At 43.2% G+C, this 19,662-nt stretch overlaps 1 protein-coding gene across 1 annotated transcript; it reads right to left on the bottom strand.

Annotated features, from left to right (window-relative positions):
* Positions 1-1,370: 1,370 nt before the first annotated feature.
* Positions 1,371-15,592, bottom strand: col1a2 (collagen, type I, alpha 2). The gene is made up of 48 exons (XM_083982392.1): positions 15,247-15,592; positions 14,692-14,775; positions 14,140-14,196; positions 13,876-13,920; positions 13,692-13,745; positions 13,472-13,525; positions 13,314-13,367; positions 13,141-13,194; positions 12,559-12,612; positions 12,319-12,363; positions 12,107-12,205; positions 11,816-11,869; positions 11,310-11,408; positions 10,908-10,952; positions 10,521-10,619; positions 10,346-10,399; positions 10,124-10,231; positions 9,964-10,017; positions 9,721-9,819; positions 9,492-9,545; positions 9,250-9,348; positions 9,103-9,156; positions 8,958-9,011; positions 8,801-8,854; positions 8,509-8,562; positions 8,356-8,400; positions 8,080-8,178; positions 7,783-7,894; positions 7,598-7,647; positions 7,434-7,487; positions 6,568-6,621; positions 6,349-6,402; positions 6,113-6,220; positions 5,737-5,790; positions 5,554-5,607; positions 5,247-5,408; positions 5,020-5,127; positions 4,617-4,724; positions 4,345-4,398; positions 4,123-4,230; positions 3,959-4,012; positions 3,665-3,772; positions 3,496-3,549; positions 3,094-3,201; positions 2,714-2,957; positions 2,391-2,575; positions 2,000-2,242; positions 1,371-1,805 (listed from the first exon to the last, which is right to left on the bottom strand). The coding sequence occupies exons 1-48, from the start codon at positions 15,247-15,249 to the stop codon at positions 1,659-1,661; spliced, it is 3,951 nt and encodes a 1,316-aa protein (XP_083838518.1). The 5' UTR covers positions 15,250-15,592; the 3' UTR covers positions 1,371-1,658.
* Between the last annotated feature and the right edge of the window lie 4,070 nt (positions 15,593-19,662).

Raw genomic sequence — 19,662 nt, 5'->3', positions numbered from 1 at the left:
ACCTGATGTCTGTACCATCTAAAGTCCAGTCTCTTGTTAGTTTTATGCTTAAAACACTGCATACCCACAGATCCTAGACACACATCTTGGATCCAGGGACCCCCAAGTCTTGCTCTTATTTAACATCCCCTGAAGCTGTAACTAATTAAAAAAAATGTCACACTGCCCTCTAGTGGTTATTTGAAGGCTTGCAGGTGACCTTTTAAATATAAATGCCTTCAATTTACCTTGAGCAGAAATGCTACTACATACTGTATAGAGATATACATAAATTACAATTTTTACAAATTGTGCGTGCCCCAGTTCCCTCAACACACTGAACTCAACAGAACAAGTATCTGTAGCAATGCCATGTCCCCATACTGATAAGTAAGTATATATCCATGTGCATGCACCACTGCAAATCAAGCCTTGATCCAAATTACAGAAATTTATTTGGATGCAAAAGCTGTATTATGCAAGAAAAGGCAACATGAGAGGATGCATATTTACAAGAGACAATGCACGTTAGTAATCACACATTGGCATGGACAGTGTAAACAGAAATTTACTGTACATTAAAATTGGATGTACCGTTGAAAGGCAAGGAGGAAGGGGGGAGTAAATCAGGCTGTGCTTCCACAATAGGAAGATGTTTAAGTCAGTGATGACATGTAAGTCATCAGAGAAACTATTGAACCAAAATACAGTGACACACCTTCAATAATGTCATTAAAACATGAAAGCACTTAAGTCACTGAGTAGTGTGTTTTGGAACATTGGACATGCTTTATTTCAGAACTTTTCACAATTTATTTAAACATCTCACATATACAAAATAGGTACAATAGACTTTGTGGTGTCATTTTTTGAGAGAGAGAGAGGCCGCCTAAAAAAACCATTCAGAATTGGATGAAATATGTGCTGTCAGTATGAACACTGGGTGTGGGATTTGAAGAGTAAAAAAGCCTGAACAAAAAACCAAAACAAAAAAAAAACTTCTAGACAAAACAAAAAAAGTAGAACAAAATAAAATAAAACAAAACAAAAACCAGACATTAGGTTTAGCAACATTCCACCTGCTTAAAGTGGGGGAGTATCAGGGGACGAATGCAAGACTCCTCAAAGGTAAATACAAAGTAATACAGTAACAAGTGGTTTGCTCCACAGCTGCATAATAGCACCATAGATCTCTGCTTCAAGTAACTGAGCACCTTCCGATACGGGACAAACCTTGAAGCATTAGAAGTCATAACATCTCGGTTGTGGACCCAAGTTTTGTCAATAGTATTTTCTTTAGGTACAGGCATGAGGTAGTTTAAACCTTTTTTCATGGAAATTGTGGTTTTAAACCTCCTCTTTGGAAGATATACAAAGACCACAAAGTGATGCATACTTTCAGCGTTTTTATTACACTTCTTTTATTTTTTACAAAAGGATGACATGATGTCCCACAACAAGGTGTTTTCCCGCGTCCCTTTGGGTTGCTGTATTAATTTGCATTGCACAAACGCTCCGTTCAGTCCGTTCAGTCCTCTCCGATAGTTGCCCATCTTAAGCAAGTGGATGCGCAGAGAGAAATCAGCATTCAGTATAAAAAAAACAACACAGAAAGAAGGGCAGAGATTTTGTTTTTTCGTTCTTTCTCTCTTTTTGGTGTTAATTTATCATGAGTCTATTTATTTGAAACAGACTGGGCCAATGTCCAAACCAAACTCCTGTTCAGCGCCACCAATGTCCAAAGGTGCAATGTCGAGGATGGGCAGGCGAGATGGTTTATTTGTTCTGTACTCAATCACTGTCTTGCTCCACTCGCCAGTGTGTCTCTGCAGGGATGGAGGAAGGAGAAGAGAGATTTTCAGAATAGTGTACTATGGCAAAATAATACAAATCACACACCTCCATGACAGCTTTATCCAGATCTAACCAAAACTGCCTTATTTTATTTTTTTTACTGTTCATCAACAGAGTAGCTTCTCTCTCACTAGGAAGAATGAAAGTGAAACAATGAGCTACTCACAGTGCAGCCATCCTCCAGCACGGAGAAGGTGAAGCGGCTGTTGCCCTCGGCCCTCAGCTCCACATCGTTAGAGCCCTGGAGCACCACGGCCTTCTTCAGGTTGCCGCTCTCACCATCCATGTAGGCAACGCTGTTCTTGCAGTGGTAGGTGACGTTCTGGCTAGCCTGGTTGGACAGCAGGCGCATGAAGGCGAGCTGGGTGGCCATGCTCTGTGAGCTGAGGGTCTCATCATTGTAGGTGAACTGCAGGACGGAAAGAGCAACAGTCAGTATTTCACATATATAGATATAGAAACTGTTACATGCCTTATTTGTCACTTTCTGGTCTTGTTATGGTGCTAACACCCTGTTCGTTTTTGACTTAAGCCAACTCCAGTGTGCAGACGCTCACCTCGGTACCGCCATTGATGGTCTCTCCGAACCAGACGTGCTTCTTGCCCTCGGTGCTTCTGAACCAGTTCTTGCGGGCGATGCTCTCGGGGTGGGCATAGATGCAGGTCTCACGGGTGGTGAAGTCGCAGAAGACCTTGATGGCGTCATTGATGCATCCCTGGTTGGGGTCAATCCAGTAGAAACCTACATAGGGACAGAAGAAAGTTAAACTGATGGGTAAACAGTATTTTAGAGTCATTGGTCCAAAATGTTCAAAAACGCATGAGACCTTTCTAAATGTTGACATATTTTAACCCCACAGGACTATAAAGTTGCACTTACCGCTGCTCCAGTCTGGGTGGCTGAGCTTGATGTCACGGCAGGTGCGGGAGGGGTTCTTCCTGGATCCCTCAGGGGTGAGCAGGTTCTCAATCTGGCTGTTGAGGGACTTGATGGTGGCGTCAACCTCGTAGTCCTTGGCTCTCAGAGCAGGCTGATCAGCTCTGTACTCATCGTATCCGGAGACGTCGTATCCACCACCAGCAGGGCCGGGAGGTCCGGGCAGACCGGGAGATCCAGCAGGACCCTGAGATGAACAAGAGAGTAGATTTATTTGCAGGTCACAGATGCTGTTGGATCCTTTGCAGATGATCATTTGTTATACAGTAAAGTTAGGTTTACAGAATGATATTAAGTGTCTACACGAATAAAGATGTGCTTACAGCGGGTCCAACGTATCCAGGGGGTCCACGAGCACCAGGAGAACCAATAGTACCATGGGAACCAGCTCTTCCATCCTTGCCAACAGGTCCATGAGGTCCAGCAGGTCCCTGAAGAAGAGATCATTACACAAAACATCATCATCATGCATCATCATGTAAATTACAGCATGTGCTGCATCTCATGATTTTGTGCTCAAAGGAAAAACTAAATACAAATTTCATGTATTTATAGAATGACCCGTCAAATTCTCAAATATTGTATAAGATATCTGGAAGTGGGCGATTTCATTACAGTGGTATTTACTGGCCTGTGCAAATTTTTGATTGTGTGTAAGGTGCCACTATGGATACGAGTAAAACAAGAAAACTGCTGGTGTAGCCTATAATCAGGGTTCTACTCACTCTGGGTCCAGAAGGTCCGTTAGATCCAGCAGCTCCAGTGTCACCGGAAGGTCCCTGCGGAGAGAGGAAGCGCATCATTGAATGAAAATGTAGTGGCAGCGTTAGCGAAGCATGTGCTGTTGTACTTTTACATATTTTGTGAGCCTAATGACGGTGTGATGTCACTCACAGAGGGTCCAGGCATTCCCTGGAGACCAGGATGTCCACGCAGACCCTTCATGCCTCTCTCTCCCTTGTCTCCAGCAACTCCCTTCTCACCACGGGGTCCAGCAGGTCCCTATAACACACACACATATATATATGAATACAAAGTACCAGAAACAATATATCATTTCAAAAGAATACAATTTCATGCCCACGTGTCAGGTGGCATATTCTCTGGATATGGACCGATAATGGCATGGCATACTTTTTAATAGTCTCTGAACACAACACCATGAATGCCCTTGTATAGTGTACTTACAGAAGCTCCTCTCGCTCCAGCTGCACCAGCAGGTCCAGCGGGACCTGAGGGTCCCTAAGGACAAGAAAGGACAAGAATAAAAAGATGAGTGTAGATAGAAAATGTCGTATGCTGATCTTTCAGTGTGAACTGTCAATTTTATGCAGGTAGCTGTTGGTTCTTACAGACTCTCCACGGTTTCCAGGTCTGCCAGCACCGCCATTGGGTCCAGCAGGTCCGGGGGCACCAGCGAGTCCCATGGCACCAGGAGATCCGGGCTCACCACGGTCTCCCTACGCATGATGGTAAAGGGCATATGCAGTTCAGATCACAGTATGCTACAATCTGTTTGTGAGTGTATGTATTTTGTCTACAAACATGCTTTAAGGTGTATGAAATGACATTACCTTGAATCCAGGAGCACCAGGACGACCAGGAGGTCCGTCGTTACCAGGGTTACCCTGTGGATGGCAAAGAATGTTATAGTTTACATAATGGTTTCTGTGGTTTGTTTCAAATTGTTTTATGATAGGGGCTGGTCTACAGAAGAGCTTTGTGCCTGAGTACATTTCAGTAACATTTAGGTCAAATGACTTCTACCAGGGATATTTCAGTGACCTCTTCACATCTGAATACAGGTCAGTGATACAGGTCATTGCACTACTTGATCAGTCCTTACCTCACGTCCAGCCTCTCCCTGAGGTCCGGTCATACCAGCCAGGCCAAGGTTGCCAGGGGGACCACGGGCTCCGGGGGGACCAGCAGGTCCAAGTCTACCAGGCTCTCCCTGTGGTTGTAGAGAAGAGGGTCAAATATAATCTATAGTTTCATACTGCAAATGGTACATTACGTTATGTTATGTTTTATTTTTTAAGCACATACGTACAGACATACACACTTGTCTATTGTTTGTATTTATTGTTTAAACCAATACAAATTCAGCTGCTACTAAATTTGGGACAACTCCACTGAGATGAAGATTTAGTCGTTCATAGGTTTAAATTATATATAATCAAAGTATATAACATTGCTCTGATGGGGCTGTTGACCAGGTGAACATTTTGGGAGGTCCCACTACTTACCACAACACCAGCACCACCAGGGGAACCACGATCTCCTCTAGCACCAGGCAGACCAACGAATCCGATGATTCCAGCAGGTCCAAGAAGTCCAGCAGAACCAGCTGGGCCCTAAGCAGGCACGACAAGTAAAAAAAACAAAACATGAAGACTGAGAACTGAGGCTCTCTAGGCATGTGATAAATACATAAGATCTTTTTTTTTATTATAAAGAATTAGCCATAGCTTACAGGGGGTCCAGACTCTCCAGAGGGTCCCTTCTCTCCAGCTAGACCAGGGGGTCCAACCATACCCTGCTCTCCACTGGGACCAGCAGGACCAGAATCACCACGGAGACCACGAGGACCATCTTTTCCAGCGTTACCACTAGGACCGGGAGGTCCAACAATACCCTGAAGAGACGGGGAAATGTCAAATATGTATAAGTGTGTGTCAGGTATGATGTGGTGCAAGAAGAAGAGCAGAATGGATGATAATTAAGAAATAAGGTCTGTGTGTTTTTACTAATAATTATCAAAACATAAAATCAATACTCACAGCGGGACCAGCAGCACCAACTCTGCCAGCAGCACCAGGGAAACCAGTCAGACCCTGACATTAGAAACACACACAATCAAAGGTAGAACAGCCATTAGCCATCAGGCCTTATGAATGCTTTCTTGTTTAATGAGTAAAATCAGTGTGATCAGGAGGTTTTGTTTTTAATGGTTCAATACTCACAGAAGGACCAGTGTCTCCACGAGCACCAGCAGGTCCAGCAGGGCCAGAAGGACCCTAGATACACAGAAGAAGAAATCAGAAATCAATTTCATGTGAAAACAAATCAAATCTCATTATAATTTATGAATTTAAATCCTATTAGGGTTTGATACTACTACTACTACTACTACTACTGACTGCAGGATGATACTTAATGAGACACTTTCTCTGACTATATCATTCTGATCCAATATTAAATTGTGTCTCAGGTGTGATTACATTTCTTCTGCTCCCTATGCTGAGCCTCATATGTCACACCTGTAGTATCCCAGGCAGGTTATTTCTGCCAAGACGCCAAGCAAATATTCTGTATGTGTCAGACGGGAATGTTACTAACTGCAGGTCCAGACTGTCCAGCGGCTCCACCAGGGCCAGAGGGGCCGACTTCTCCCTTTGCTCCACCAGGTCCACGCTCTCCTCTTGCTCCAGGCTGGCCATCGGCGCCCTGCAGGGAAGGTTAGGTTGGGTCAGTATCTGGGAAATTGTGCATGCATGTATTTGCGCGTCGATAGTGGTGTTCAAACAGGATTTATATGGTATATTGTTTTGTAATGGGATGAGCTGATGACTTACAGGGGGTCCAGCGAATCCGGGAGGTCCAGCAGGTCCACCCTCTCCACGCTCTCCCTGTGGACAAGAGTCAGTTGGTCAGAGAGACTGTTTAGACTACATACAATTTCAATGTTGGGTAAAGGTCTTAATTTGATACTTAAATCAACTGATGATTTAGGGTCATTAAGGCACTGCAGGTAATATTTGTTATGATGAAAGACATAAAGCTCAGCTTCTTACAGAGGCTCCACGAGGTCCAGCGGGGCCAGCAGGTCCGAATGAACCGCCCTCACCCTGCAGGAGAGGAAAGTGAGTGTTTGATTAGCTCAGGATTAATCCATCCTTCTATTGATTGATGAATCCACCAGTCTGTTCATAATTCATATGCCTATTTATTATATAGAATGCTATGATAGCTTTGATATATATGCTTTATGCTAATAATACAGTTGAGAGAACATGTGGGGAAAAGTATTATTATAACTGATTTTAGTCATAGCTTGTATAAATGTTCATGCAAATGGCAATCCTATATTCATTATTGTATGTCTGCTCCCAAAGTGGACAGGTAATAAAAAGTTAAAACAACAACAATAACATCAGTGTAAAGTCACTGCAGAATATATATAAAAAAAAAAAAAAAAACTAACATTTATATTCAAAGTTGCTCTTTGCATTTATCATAATGCTATTGTCACTGTCATCCTAGATTAATCTGTTGGTGAGCCATTGGTGTAAAATCATTTAACAGCCATCTGGGGGCAGTGTTGAGGTTCTAGTTTAAGACATCTTGATACACTGGGGGTAACTGCAATTAGTGCAACAAAGGACTGGGAGGTCAAAAGTTAATTCGCGGGCTTGTTCATTATATTACAAGAGTGATTCAAACTCAACATGTTGACAGCATTCATTCATACAATAGGTCACTAGTACAGGAGTCAGCCATCTTAAATACTGATAACGGCAGCCATTTTTAGGTCACTCAAAGGCCCCTGGATATTCTCTGTATTTACAATGTAAATCCTAGACATACATAATTTGATGGGGTGTGGTGGGGTCAGTGATTTGGTTTTGTGGTAAATAACATCCATGCATCAACTGCTTACCTTATCACCATTGGCTCCGGTGGGTCCAGGAGGTCCAGAAGGTCCAGGCATACCCTAAAAAAATGAGGAGAAGACACTAAGATCAGAGTTCTGGTTTCAACGTTAAATGGCATGAAAATATATTTATAATTTTACTGAGATTAGGATTAAAGATTTTAACGTACACGGGCACCATCTCTGCCAGCATTGCCGTCAGGGCCACGGTGTCCACCTTCTCCCTGTACAGAGAGAGAGTGGGAGAGGGTGGAAGACAGAGGATGATAGAGAGGAAAGATGTTTTTATTAGCAAACGGATGTTATACTGTGGGCTAGACTCCTGCTAAATTTGCAGGTGGTTAATCTTTGGAACTTGCCTTCTCTCCCTTAGATCCGGGAGGACCAGCGGCTCCACGCTCACCAGGCATGCCACCAGGTCCCTGAGGTCCTGGGCCACCAGCATTTCCAGCAACACCGGGCTCTCCCTGGAAACAGGCAACACAAACTAGGGTTCATTTTTCTGTAAGGGTGCTTGAAAAAACACTTAAGTAGATCTTATGTTTAATATTTCTGCAGCACTGATGACAAGTAAGCTTTGCCAACATTTCAGAAGTCAACACTTCCATCTGTGTCAGTGTCACCTTGTCCCAGCCATGGCACACCATCTTACCTTGCCACCATCAGCTCCTGGGGTTCCAGCTGGTCCACGGGCTCCAATTGGTCCCTGAGCGCCAGAAGCTCCAGCAGCACCGGGGTTACCACGCTCTCCCTGGAAGAACATGCACAGATGAGGTCAGTCTTATGTCTGCAGCTTCTATAAGATTGTGTAGTATGTTTGTTTGCTTTTATTATACACATGGCATTTAAGGAAAGCTCTGTAAGTGTGTTAACCCTCAGTAGCACTGCATGCCTTCTGGCAAACAAGGGTATGGTCAAGTGAACTCACCTTGGCACCGGCAGGTCCAGCAAGTCCCTGATCTCCAGGGACACCCTATTGAGACAAAAGTGTTATCATTAGAGTTGTGAAGCTCGATCTACATTTTTTGCTGATTAACTGTATGTCATGTAAGAACTCAGTGGGTGTTTGCGTATTACTTACTCTGTCTCCGGGCTTGCCACCCTCTCCACCAGGTCCAGCGGGTCCAGGCAGACCCTGAAAATATCAAGCCACAACATCAGCACCAAGGGACTCAACAGAAGGATGTGAGGAAGTCAGGTTTAGTTATAGGGCCGATAAAAACTTTTTCAGTGAGATGAATGCATCACTTTATATCCTGTGTTGCTGTTTTTGAAACAGCATTGGCCTGAAGGCTTTAAAACAATGTATTGTCTACTTCAGCAAACCTGCACGAAATGTTTTTATTTAGAGGAGAAAGGTAATGGATCCAAACCTGGAAGCCAGAAGCTCCAGAGGGTCCCTGCTCTCCCTTCTCACCAGGACCACCCTACAGGGGCAAAGAGAGAAGATCAATGTTAAAACTGACACACTGATGTTTACAGTAAGAAACTCCCATTTTAAAATGTTGTCCATGTATACATGACACTTACAGCGGGTCCCATAGCACCAGTGGCTCCATTGTTGCCATCACCTCCGGGGGCTCCCTAAAAAACACAGGTTGGATCGCATGGATGTTGACATCTATATTATTGTATACATTATATTTATGTTACATGTGTTTTCCTTTTAACTCACTCTCAGTCCAGTGGGTCCAGTGGCTCCCTTATCACCAGGCTTGCCAGCCTCACCCTGAGGGAGGCAGAGGGCAGGTTTAATAGAGGATATAACAAAACAAAATGACACTTGTTCTCATTTGCCAGTCTTGACTTCACTGTTACTTACACCAGGTCCTTTGGGTCCGGGGAAGCCAATGTTTCCGTGCTGGCCTCTAGGTCCAGTTGGGCCAGGGGGTCCAGTGCGGCCATCTTGTCCAGCAGCACCCTAGAGGAGGAAATAGGTTGTAGCACGGCAAGTGATGCTTACTGTATTTTTTTTTTTTTAGCAAATAAGTATAAACATCACAGAGTTAGACTGGAAATGTGTTTGTAACCCTAACTTTAAGTGGAAAATTCAGGTTTACTTACAGAAGGTCCCTCCTTTCCTGGGGGTCCAGAGCTTCCAGGGCTTCCTGGGAGACCCTGTGGAAGATAAACATCCATCAGTCATTAAGATCTATGGGTTGCAATTAATTGGTACAAGTGACCCCTTGAGCAAACTAACATTTACCAAAATATTGGGTTCAATTGCCTACACAAGACAAATCACAGCAGATATCCCTTTTACAACACCACTGTCACTGTTCAAAAGACTCACCCTGAGACCGGCTGCGCCAGGCTCACCAGCACGACCAGCATCTCCAGGAGGTCCACGAGGTCCAGGTGAACCACTACCACCACGGGCACCAGGCATACCCTAAGGAGAGGACAAAAAAATGTGGCGAAGTTTCACTACATGCCAGAATATTGATTATGTTCACATGTAAGAGTCAAGTATAATTAATTCGATTTAAATTTGAGATATTCATTTTTATGATTTTTTTTTCATTTATGAACTTACAATGGGACCACTTCTTCCCTCAGAACCAGGCATGCCACGGCTGCCAGGAGCACCCTATAGGAGACACACAGGCATTAACAGGTGATCCAGGTAACTTGGCTGTGGATCTGTATGGGTACACCACAACACCAACTAGCAGAAATAGTGGTCTGGTACTCACTCTAGCTCCACGGTTGCCAGCAGGGCCAGATCCACCAATCTCACCAGTGGGTCCTCTCTTGCCCTCCTCACCAGCAGGTCCAGGGGCTCCCTGAGGTCCAGAGTTACCCTGAGGAAGACAAACAGAGAGGATTAAGGCCAGTGGTCATGGGTGTGCATGTGTGTCTTCACTTTCAGTTTTTTTAAATTATTACTCAAAACCATTAACAGGATATGAACTTACAGGCTCTCCTTTGGGGCCACCATCTCCTTTCACACCCTGAGCACCAGGATCTCCCTAAAACAGATAGATGATACATAACATAAACAACTAGTGTTGCTGCATTTGATAATTTATGTACAAGATTTACATGATACTAAGAGGATATATCTGTTTTTGGGAATGTTTATGGACTTACACCCAGGCCTCTAGGTCCAACGGAGCCCTGAGGTCCCTGTGGTCCAGGTCCTCCTCTTGGTCCGGGGAAGCCAGGAGCTCCAGCAACACCAGGGGTACCCTAAACGACAGCCATGACAGACAGGTGAGCATCAGTTAGCAGCTTGAATTCAAACACCGAATTTGTTTTAATCATATCATAGTCATAATATCAAATGAATTAATGTTAATAAATTGTATACATTTGTATCCTGCTGTAAGTGACAATAGCCTACATTATATTTTACTGTTGTTGAAACAATATTAATATTAATGTGTTTGCATCATGGTTTAGGCCTGATCGTCTTGACATGTGTGATCCTGGAGGTCTCTTTGACCTAGGCATTTCTGGTACAAACTGAACACTTACAGCAGCTCCCTTGGATCCTGTCAGTCCATTAGTACCAGGGTTACCCTAAGGTGAGAGATCAAGAAGTTAGGGAATCCCATCAAAAATAATTCGCACTGTAACAACAACAACAATCATACTCCTTCTACTACCACTTACTACCACTACCAATAATGATAATAATTAGTCATTTTAAATGAGTAGACATGTGCACAAAAAAAAGATAGTTATGACACTTAAATACTAAGCTATGGAACAAAAGGTCAAATTCACAATTGCCTCTAAAGCTAAATCTTTGATGATTATGGTACTGTTCTCAAAGACATATAATAATGATAACAATAATCATGATGATGCACTGAAATCATCTTTTACCCATTCAGACATAATCTAACACTTTCACTGGCATATTTGTTTACTTACAGCGGGACCAACGGGGCCAACAGCGCCATTGGCACCGGGCTCTCCTCTAGATCCCTGAGCTCCAGATGGGCCAGTGGCTCCAATAGGTCCAATCTCTCCCTGGCAAAGTTGAGATACATCCATTGTCATTAATAATTGTGTTATAGTAACAGTAGCAGTGTCATAGCTGTGTGCATTTGAGTGATTAAGTACTATATTAAATGTGAGTGCTTGCAATGTATGGATTATCTACTCTAGTATCAAGATGAAAAGTTATATATGTTACATAATGTGAGAGATTCCCATGGGGATATCAGGTGAGGAGATATTGTGATGGATGGATAGTGATAGATTTAAGTAACAGAGTGCATGTTTCTGAAAGATTCTTACACTGTTAATAGTTTAAGCAAGTGCATCTTGTCTTTTGCATTGATAAATGTGTACTCAATATTACTGTACATACATGCAATTTGTCTCTTTTTTGTAAAGGCATGTTGTAAAAGGACAGGAAGTGACATCACACCCACCTTAGGTCCAGGGCCACCGGGGAAACCTGGGGGACCAGCAGCACCAAGGGGACCCTGTATAGAGGAACAGCAGACGTTATGTCAGAATATATGTTGTATAGGTCAGACTTGGGTCAAATGTGAAATATGCTCTTTTTTATCCAATAGGGCCTTCACCAGGCAATGGGTGTAAGAATTAATTGTAATGTACACCTTAACATACCACTGGTGAGGTGCGTTTGTGTATTATTTTTTCTTGAGTTTAATATTCAAAAAAGGGCTCATTCCACTATCACAAAGGAGATGACTCACAGCAGGGCCAGCGGGTCCAACGTTGCCATCAGCACCACGAGCACCAGCGGGGCCAGCAGGGCCAGCACGACCTCTCTCACCAGGCATACCACGAGATCCCTAAAGGGAGACAGAAGTGATGAGAAAAATGTCTCTACTACAACCTGCCAAATTCAGGCATTTTGTAGATTTTTCTTTTGAATGGTGAATCTTGAACTTGATCAGAAACTTACAGCCAGTCCAGGGCTTCCAGCAGATCCATGGGCACCAGCCTCGCCCTATAGGAGAAACAGGGAAGGGGGGGGCTGATTAGGGTGATGAGAAATCTCTAATGTCTCAGTGTTACATGGGCTAAACGGTTAAAATGTATACACTGATTGTAGCAGGCAAGGTTTTAAAAACAAACACACACTTCATTATTGCATAGTTGTGAGTATGTGCATTTGTTGCTCTCACAAGGGTACGCTTCTTACCTTGAGGCCAGCGGCACCAGGCTCTCCCTTGCGTCCATCCAGACCAGTGTAACCCTGAGAGACGGAAAGAAAGGGATGGTTGAAGATACTTAAGGTCAGGTCAAAATAATATACAGAGATTAAGGACAGAGTAGAAGATATTAGGGACACACTGAGGAGATACAGATCAATTTCCGACAAGAGGGGGGTTGGTTTATGGGTAAAAAAGGTGTAGTTTCTATGATATATGATCTCTATTAACAATGGGCATGGGAGAAGAGACATCCAAAGCCTCATGTCAAAAAGATTTTTTATCCTCAAAGGTGGTATCAGAGGGAGAGTCACGTCATCTAGAAGACACCATGAAGTGTCTTTAGCAGTGATGCTCGCCACGTTCTCATTCCTTGTTCTACAACAAGGACTCTTTAAACTCTTTCGTGGCAGCCATAATCTCTCCCACTGGTGCACATTATGGGGCACAATGCACAGCACAGGTGCAACTCGTCCATTTCATTCTGCTTCAGAACAGATTTCTTTAAGTCCTTCAGGGGCCAGGTGAGCAGGTAAAGTTCAGGTCAAGGACAGTAAAAGAGCAACACTCACTCTGTGTCCCTTCATTCCTGGAAGTCCAGGGGTTCCGGGGAATCCACGAGCACCCTGCAATTCAAAGCAAAAAGGATTTAGTGAGAAACTACATATTTACACAACCAATGTCTGTTTTTTTTTTTTAAATCTGTTTGTGTGCCGTTCTCCATGTTGTGGTGAAAATCTCTTACCTGAGGGCCAGGGGTACCTCTGTCTCCAGGCTTGCCAGGTCTGCCATTGTTACCCTGTGAGTTAACAAAGTGGACTTTACTATTTGACATTTATGAAACAGACTATAGCTCATTGCCCTTAAAAATAAGGTCTTGCAGAAAATAAAATGTGTACGTACGTCCTCTCCAGATTTGCCAGGAGGTCCGGATGGGCCACGAGGTCCGAGGGCACCCTTTCGAAAGAGAACCAGAGTGTTAACATCCCATAGAGGACAAATGATTTTGACTATCAAGATGGTGTCACCTGATAAGTCTCAGAAGGAAAGTGATACCAAATCATCCCAGTTCTATTTACACAATGAATTGAATAATTGTGAATATTTTAGAGGATGATCTTACAGTCTGTCCAGGCTCTCCGGGCTCACCAGCATGTCCGGTGTGTCCCTGGGGTCCCTGTTGGATGACAAGAGGCACAATTAGTCATGATGTAGACAGCGTAACAAGTATAACAGCGTATTGCATTTTGAGGTTATGGGCATGAGACTGTATCCAGTCTAAATTTGCAACAGGCGTTGGCACTTACAGGGGGTCCAGGAGGTCCGGGAGGGCCTCTAGGTCCCATCAGACCCTGAGAAGGAGAAATAAGTTAATGATCAATCATCAGTGTTGGAGCAGTTTTGTCAGAAGCAGTAATAAAACTGTATTGGGACTGGAATCAATATTCGAAACAAATGATAGACATGTCTAGGAATGCATGCTATGGTGCTACAAGTGTTGGGGAGTCTCTCCGTGCTTGTCTAGTCAGGTGTGGGTATTGTGTGCGTGTATGTGGGTGGGGGGGCCTCACCATGGGTCCAGGGCCGGGATCGGGGGCCTTAACACCATCGTACTGAGCAGCAAAGTTCTGTAGAGAAGTAAAAAGAAACCATAGATTAATATACTCATACATACTAATCTATTAACATAGCACATTAGGAACAATGAAAATAAATAAACCAGCAGCCATAGTTTCGATTTCCGATTGTAAATTTGTTTTCCAATAAAAGGTCAAACATGAACTGTTGAACATGTATTCTTTAAAAAAAACTTTTCTTTATTCATCTTCAAATAGTAACACTAGAAACTTCATTATGTATTAGTCATGTGTTGTGTTTTTATAGTGACCTTAAGGTCATATCGGTGAGGGACAAAAGGTCAAAGGTCATGGGGTTACAGTGTCACTAAACAGGCAGAGAGGTCGACAGAGGGTGACACAAAACATCTGTACTGTGGTTTATAGGGATGCTACAACAGTATGCTGTCCATGTGGGTTAGATTCAGTCAGAGAGATTTTGGGTCAAGAGTGCTTTAAACACTGGGTCTAACCTGGTTATTTTGCAAATATAAACAGTGGACTTACTCCTCCGAGTCCAGGGGGACCAGGGGGGCCAGCGGGGCCGGGGAGTCCGGGTTTGCCATCTCTTCCATCAGGACCCTTAGGTCCCTGTAAAACACAGATGGCACAGCGAGTTAATACTTTTTGTGGCTGCTCTAACAACAGCTGCTGTCAGTTGAGGAAGCTGCTATAACATGAACTCTGGGAAATCTGCAGGAGCTGAAAAGCTTCTCAATTTATTATTTCATAGATATACATCTACTATATAATGAATCAATTTATACTAGAATAAACAAATTGTGTAATTGGAAATAATAATGGCCATAAACTTAATTGCAGGAACAGAGGATACAAGTTGAACTGTAAAGTAAAAAAATCAGTTCAGGATCTGCTGAGTATCATCATCAGCCATAAGCTTATTGGTAGTGTAAACAAAGGGGTGTGGCCTACTGAGGTTAAAAGGTCAAGTGATGTAAACACGCACTGTGCCAAAGATGCTTCATAAATAGACTTAATTGAACACTAAAGTCACATATTTATACATATTATCACAGCCTGCAGCGTTTGAGTTCAGCTTACCATGTCACCTCGAGGTCCTTTGTCTCCTCTGGGTCCCTGCGGCAGAAAAAATCGCGTCGTCAGACCAAAACACAGAACAGATGGCTCAGCTCATCTCAGTTTATTGCTTTAACAACATGTCAACTTCAAACCGTTTCCCCAGCAAAGCAAGCTTGTGTCATCTGAACTAAACTAAATATCACTCCAAGCAAATCACACACAAAATAACCCAGATTAGCATTCAAATGATCTGGCTTATGTTAATATCAACAAAATGTGTAAACAAACCTTACAGTGGCAAGTTAAAACACATTTCAGTGATAACACAAGATGCACTCCTAAGCTAAACTATTCTATATATGTGTGATACTGATATACCACACTAAGTGCTAAATGACACATAAGAACATTATGTGCTCACCTTGACTCTTCCCTAGAAGATAAACAAATATTACATTTATTTATTCAGTCTTTTCAGGGTTTTGTCAGGTCATTTAATGTGTAAACTATATCAAACATTCAGCTTATAAGCAGGACAATAAATCCTATCCATGCAATATACATATAACAACATGCTCATGCAGATACAGGAATTAAAATAAAAATCACAGCAGAGCAAAATGCAACTGATGTAAATGATCCACATATGAGCAGAAACACTTTATGGAGCAGCAAACCAGGTTCAACAACCTCTTAGCAGTAAGAGCATGTTAGCGCATGGAGCGTTTAAAGCTTTGAAATGTCACCAGAACCACACGGCGCGTACTGCACCATTAAAACACTAAAATGCTGCTACTGAAGCTGCAACACCAAGGTAGGAGCTGTTTTATTTGAAGCAATCTCAATGATGTAACAACAAAGTAAACAGGCCTCAGCCCTTAATTCACTTCATTCAGGTTTTTTTTCTTTCTTTAAAAAAAAAATCTGAGCTGAGGATCTCAACCTTTACTAACAGGTTTGAGATCAGCTCACAGTTTCTAAATCAAACCCATATTACAAGGCAGAGGAAAACTCCAAACTGACCCAAAGCCAGCTGTTAGGAGCAAACCTCACTCTGCCCCCTCTCTGCTGTCCTCAGAAAGGATCCTTTGTGCCAGGCCCCATGGGTGCCTCAGCAAGGTGGTTTTAGCTTTCACTGACACAAATTTTAGCCAATAGGACCCTCACCAATCTGTGGACAGGAAGGGGGAAAACTAGGAGAAATAGCTTTGGTTCAGGGACCAGAATTCCTGGATGATATGCTCCATCATCGTTGAGATTGCTCAAATGGTCAAGAACAACCGACAAGTCTCTCCTGTCATGGCACAGTTCTCAGTGTTTAAAGGACAGAAGGCAAACAGTGGCAAGGTAAAGCTATCTTTAAGGTTTGTTGCTTTCATGATGTTGCATGCATGTACTAACCGAGTCTGTGGCGATGGAGAGATGTGGAGGAGAAGGAAGAGGAGAAGGGGAGGGTGGGGAGAGAAGAGGGAATACTCCGTTAAAAACACGATTAGCAATTTTAGAGCAAAAGAGTCACCTGAAAAAGAAACAATGTCATTTCTATCCATCTCTGTATATATTTGCTCAGTATAGTAACTGTCTGCTGCAGGTCAGTGGAAAGGTCCTTTGCATGAGAAAACAGTCTATGCAACAGAAACAGCACGTGCATGTGTCCATGTAGAAAATCATGAAGCACAATTTGGCCGCTAACGTTTAATAATCCCACGTTCAGAGAAGACTGAAGCTTGAATATTCATTATGAGGTACAAAAAGTCAGGCTCAGGCTCTGTGTTATTCTCAGGGCCTCAACCTTCATATGTGGCACTAACACTCTGCCAAGAGTTTGCCACCACGTAACTACACTTCTTCTCAACCGTACCTAGAACTGCTCAGCCTTCACACATTATTTATCATTTGACGGCCTACCAAATGAGAAACATTTCAGAGCCCACGTCTAATAGTCTACCTGAGGCCTGTCTAACTCTGCAATGTGAGTCCCTGTCTTCAATAGCATTCCAGATATCAAGGCTCCAGCTGCCAACAGGCCTGAGCAGGTAACGTATGCCCTTGGGACAGGAATAGTTGGCTCTTGCTACTGAGGACTGTAGGAAATTGGTCACTGACGGCTACAACTATTTTCAAAGTTACATATAAAGGTTATAGGGCTGAGGCAAAAGGGTGATTTCCAGTCCGATTAAAAAAGGCTTGTTATTCAGGACTGTAAATTGTTTTAATTTTGATGATCTGTTTGACCGAATGTTTGAATCTCAGATCTACACCTTCCTGTGGGTGGACATCAGATGACCCCCTTTCTGAATCTGGATCAGCTGGTCACAGCTGGTGCAGCCAGGCACACCTGGGACCTCCCTATGAACTCTGACATGTCGTGCCTGATCTTGACCACAGGGTGGCGCAGTTGGACCTTCAAAGTGATGTAAGGCTATTTATTTCCCTATTCCTTTTACTGAAATGATGGAAAAAGTTACAGGGAAGCTTCAAATTCAAATGTAATTTTGAGATCTTATCTTCCAATGTCTCTGTGAATTGAATGTAAAACTACAGGATGATTAGCTGTAAAGGAAGTCAGAGGCTGTTTAGGTTGAAAAACAAAAAAAATGACTGAATATGTTCTAAATGACTTTATAAGTCATTTCGAGTAAAGCTTTGCTCAACACATACATCTCTTCAGTATGGAGAAAATCTAAGCATTGCCAAGTAGATGTTTACACCCATGGCCACCAGGGGGAGACATCACATTTTCCTATGATAAAGCTTCATTCCCTGGACGTCTGGATGGAACAATGTGTCCAACGCCCCAGAAAGTTTTTCATCCTATGTCTAAAAGAAAATCCACATTTAGCTTATTTTCATGCATTAAAAGCTTTGAATAGACACTAGGTCGACTACTTATACGTCTCTTTCAAAGCGGCAAAACTTTTTTCTCAGGAGCGCAACTTCTCTCCCTCGGAAACTAATCAAATGATAATAATTGTATCCTTGGAGAAAAAAAAGTGAAGAATCCTCTGCATGAGCTCAATCCGATGAGTTTAATTCAGCAGTGCTTTGAGCTGTCTTCACGTTGACCTTGATGTAAGTCCCAAACAAAAGCCAAGCGCAAGATCCTCAAGCAGTGGGACCCGAAAAAGACGATATCCATCAAAGAGAAAAAAGAGCAGATATAGAAACTTACATTGACATGATGCTAGGTATGAAGTTACTGCAAGCAGCAACAGAATCCGAGTATCCACAAAGCTGAGCATGTCTACGCAGACATGCAGACTCCTTGTGCTGCTGTGCCCCTGTTTTTAAACCACCTTCAGACAGGCACACAGTTGTGGTGACAAGAGTAACTCCAAACTTAGCAGAAACCTGCTGCCGTGATGCTAGAATAATAAAGTTCTATCAGGCCTATTTATACGGCAGGAGGGTCCCTGGTCTGCGTGTCAAAAGTCAGCCCACCGACCAATGGGAGAGCAGAAACCCAATCTGACTCCCATCCCTCTGCAGCTCAGAGTCAGTCATGTGGTCCTGCATCTCCCAGCCTCCTCTCCACCAGAAACCGTTTGGCAAAGCTTTGGCGATGATGACGAGTGCAACGTTTTAATTAGATCCATTCTTTTTGAGGACGTGGACAGCGTCGAGGTTTAAAAGGGAGAAGAAGGCCTACGTTTTTTCCCTTTTTTACGGGCTGCAGTGAATCCGGACCGTCACTGTACCGAGGTGCAGGAGCCCGGTGTGCAACTTTGTGCACTCAGTTTAGGTCCGTGCGTAAAATTGTGCCCTTTTTTGGTGCGCGCAAACGGGCATCATTTGGCACAAGGAGGGCCTGGGTCTTCTCTGCTGCGGTGGACTTTATAGGAAAAATAACTTCTTCGGGAGATAGTTTCAGCTCATCCAGCAAAGCGTTGTTGATCTGTGGGAGCTGGACCTGTAGTGTCTCGGTTTTTTTTTTTTCGCGCGGATTTACTGAAAAAAATCTCTCCTCAATCAACACCTCAATTTTTTCATTGATTTGGAAGATGTTCATGTGGCAGCGTTGCTATTTTAGTGGTTTCTAGAAGGCATACAAGCAACCAAGCAGATTTTGTACAGCAGTCCACTTTTTTTTCTCCACATATGCACCAAGCATTGCCAATACATTCCCCTGTGTCAAAATAAAAGCCTGTTTTTTGTTGCTACAGCTGATCTTTATATTCCAGATCAAAGCACTGTAGATCTGTTCAGAGTTTATGGATATTGAACAACTTAAAAACAAGCAGGTCAGTGGAATGCAGTGATTCGTATACAATGCCCTAATACTGCTGGGGATCCGGTCTGACAAAAGACAGGTGTGAAGGAGAGATCTACTCTCTCTCTCTCTCTCTGAGCAGCTCTTACCTGCCCACATGACTAGACATGTCAGCTACTCTACCACTACTCCAACAACACTCAGCATGGCCCTAATACCACCTTATA

Source organism: Trachurus trachurus (assembly GCF_905171665.1).
Source record: "Trachurus trachurus genome assembly, chromosome: 11".
Taxonomy (NCBI): Eukaryota; Metazoa; Chordata; class Actinopteri; order Carangiformes; family Carangidae; genus Trachurus; species Trachurus trachurus.
The sequence above is the reverse complement of the archived record's forward strand: the minus strand, read 5'-3'. Positions and strand labels throughout refer to the sequence as shown.

Excerpts from the sequence above, each read along its gene's own strand:
- col1a2 (XM_083982392.1), bottom strand. Across the intron at positions 13,195-13,313 it reads GAGGTACCCCTGGCCCTCAG|GGTGCTCGTGGATTCCCCGG; the intron begins GTAAGAGATTTT and ends TTTGAATTGCAG. Across the intron at positions 6,622-7,433 it reads CCGGAGCCAATGGTGATAAG|GGTGAGGGCGGTTCATTCGG; the intron begins GTAAGCAGTTGA and ends CCTCTCCTGCAG.